Source organism: Pteropus vampyrus, unplaced genomic scaffold (genome assembly GCF_000151845.1).
Source record: "Pteropus vampyrus isolate Shadow unplaced genomic scaffold, Pvam_2.0 Scaffold24566, whole genome shotgun sequence".
Classification (NCBI taxonomy): Eukaryota; Metazoa; Chordata; class Mammalia; order Chiroptera; family Pteropodidae; genus Pteropus; species Pteropus vampyrus.
In genome coordinates this window covers 1-2,141 of record NW_011913347.1, presented here as the reverse complement: position 1 = coordinate 2,141, position 2,141 = coordinate 1, and the positions used below count along the sequence as shown (strand labels likewise).

At 40.7% G+C, this 2,141-nt stretch overlaps 1 protein-coding gene across 1 annotated transcript; it reads left to right on the top strand.

Annotated features, from left to right (window-relative positions):
- Nucleotides 1-1,145: 1,145 nt before the first annotated feature.
- Nucleotides 1,146-2,108, top strand: LOC105311092 (olfactory receptor 4Q3-like; the record flags this gene model as incomplete). The annotated part of the gene is given in 2 exon segments (XM_011387126.2): nucleotides 1,146-2,074; nucleotides 2,077-2,108. Coding segments are annotated over 2 exon segments (961 nt in total), but the record flags the coding sequence as incomplete, so codon positions are not given.
- Nucleotides 2,109-2,141: the final 33 nt, after the last annotated feature.

Below are 2,141 nucleotides of genomic sequence, written 5' to 3'. Positions count from 1 at the left end.
GAGCCTCTTTTGTACATGCCTCAGTAATATGGACATTGCCTTTGGTCTGTTCTTTTGGTAATTGTTAGTGTAGTCCAGGCACTGGCCTATTCAACCTGAGTTTGATGTTTCTCTAAATTTAAAGATAAAGATTTTATTTCTTCTTTTCAAATCTCTACACACTTCCCAACCTCTGTCACCTGGATAATAAATAAAGACAAAGACCATGAGCTACTTTTCAATTCTTCCTCAATAATTCTTTTTTCTAACATATACATTTATAATAACTACTAACTTGTATACAATATAGCAATTCATGGCACAAACCAGTCTTCCTTTAATTTGATAAATTATTATGTAATAAGTATTATGATCTAAGTATGAAGATGAATAAGAAATATTCCCTTACTTCGAGGGACTTAGTCTTTTTTGTGTGTGTGTAAATGTATGTTGTTCATAGACAAATTGCATTTGACTTTTAAAATAACTTTGGGAGATATTACTCTCCCTATATTAGGTTGAATAAACAAAGAATAAAACTCAGGTTTAATACCTTGCCTGAGGTCACTCCATTGGTGAGTGGTAGAGCTGGGCATTGAATATTTCATTCTGAAACTCTTGTCCTTAAAGCAGTGGTCCCTAACCTTGCTGGCACCAGGGACTGGTGCTCCTGTGAGAATCTAATGCCCAGTGATGATCTGAGGTGGAGCTGAGCCGTTGAAACTAGTGCTGGGGAGCGGGTGTGAATACAGATGAAGCTTTGCTCACTCGGCTGCTGCTCACCTCCTGCTGTGTGGCCCGGTTCTTAACAGGCCACGGATTGGTACCGTTCCGCAGCCCAGGAGTTGGTGACCCCTGCTTTAAAGAATATAATTCTGTCTATTAAAAAAATAAAATGATTCTCATGCTCTCATCACCTCAAGCCCAGATCATTGTCTCCCTTTCTAGTTTGTTGTAAATGCAATTTAAAAGCATTACAGGAATAAAGAGTTGGAAGGGATGCAAAACGATGGTCCTTCTTTTATTTATACAGGAATGTACATTTCCTACATTCCTACATTAAGTATTTTTCATCTTGGAATATGATTCTATAAAATCTGATGACTTTTTTTTGTTTGCCTTTTGTCTAACTTAAATCTCTTGTTCCAATTTAATTCTTTTTCTAGGTCGCTTGGTATTCTTGACTTGTTGAAAAAAGAAAATGCTTCTAAGGTGACAGAATTTGTTCTTCTGGGCCTATCATCCTCTTGGGAGCTGCAGCTATTTCTCTTCTTAATATTTTTGTTGTGTTATATGGCTATTGTCCTGGGAAACCTCTTGATAGTGGTAACAGTGCAAGTTGATGCTCACCTACTCCAATCTCCTATGTACTATTTTTTGAGCCATCTGTCTTTCATTGACCTGTGCCTGAGCTGTGTCACTGTACCCAAGATGTTAGGGGATTTCCTACAGCAGGGCAAGACCATCTCTTTTCCAGGATGCCTGGCCCAGATTTACTTCCTGCACTTTCTGGGAGCCAGTGAGATGTTTCTGTTGACAGTCATGGCCTACGATAGGTATGTTGCCATATGTAATCCTTTGCACTACCTGACAGTCATGAACCGCCAGCTGTGCTTTCATCTGGTTTTTGCCTGCTGGTGTGGGGGTTTCATTCACTCTATCACACAAGTCATACTGGTCATCCAGCTGCCCTTCTGTGGTCCCAACGAATTGGACAACTTCTACTGTGATGTCCCACAGGTCATCAAGCTGGCTTGCATGGACACATATGTGGTGGAGGTGCTGATGGTCTCAAACAGTGGGCTACTGTCTCTTGTCTGCTTCTTAGTCTTGCTCTTTTCTTATGCTGTCATTCTCATCACCCTGAGAACTCGCTTCCGCCAGGGCCGGAGCAAGGCACTCTCTACCTGTGCCTCCCACTTAACGGTGGTCAGCCTGATCTTTGTACCATGTGTATTCATTTACCTGAGGCCTTTCTGCAGCTTCTCTGTAGATAAGGTATTTTCTGTCTTTTACACGGTAGTCACACCTATGTTAAATCCCCTCATTTACACACTCAGAAATACTGATATGAAGACAGCCATGAAGAAACTGAGGAAAAAGCATGTGGCATCCTGCTGCCATGTTAAGGAATGAGCAAAAAGAGGTGATTTAGAAAACAT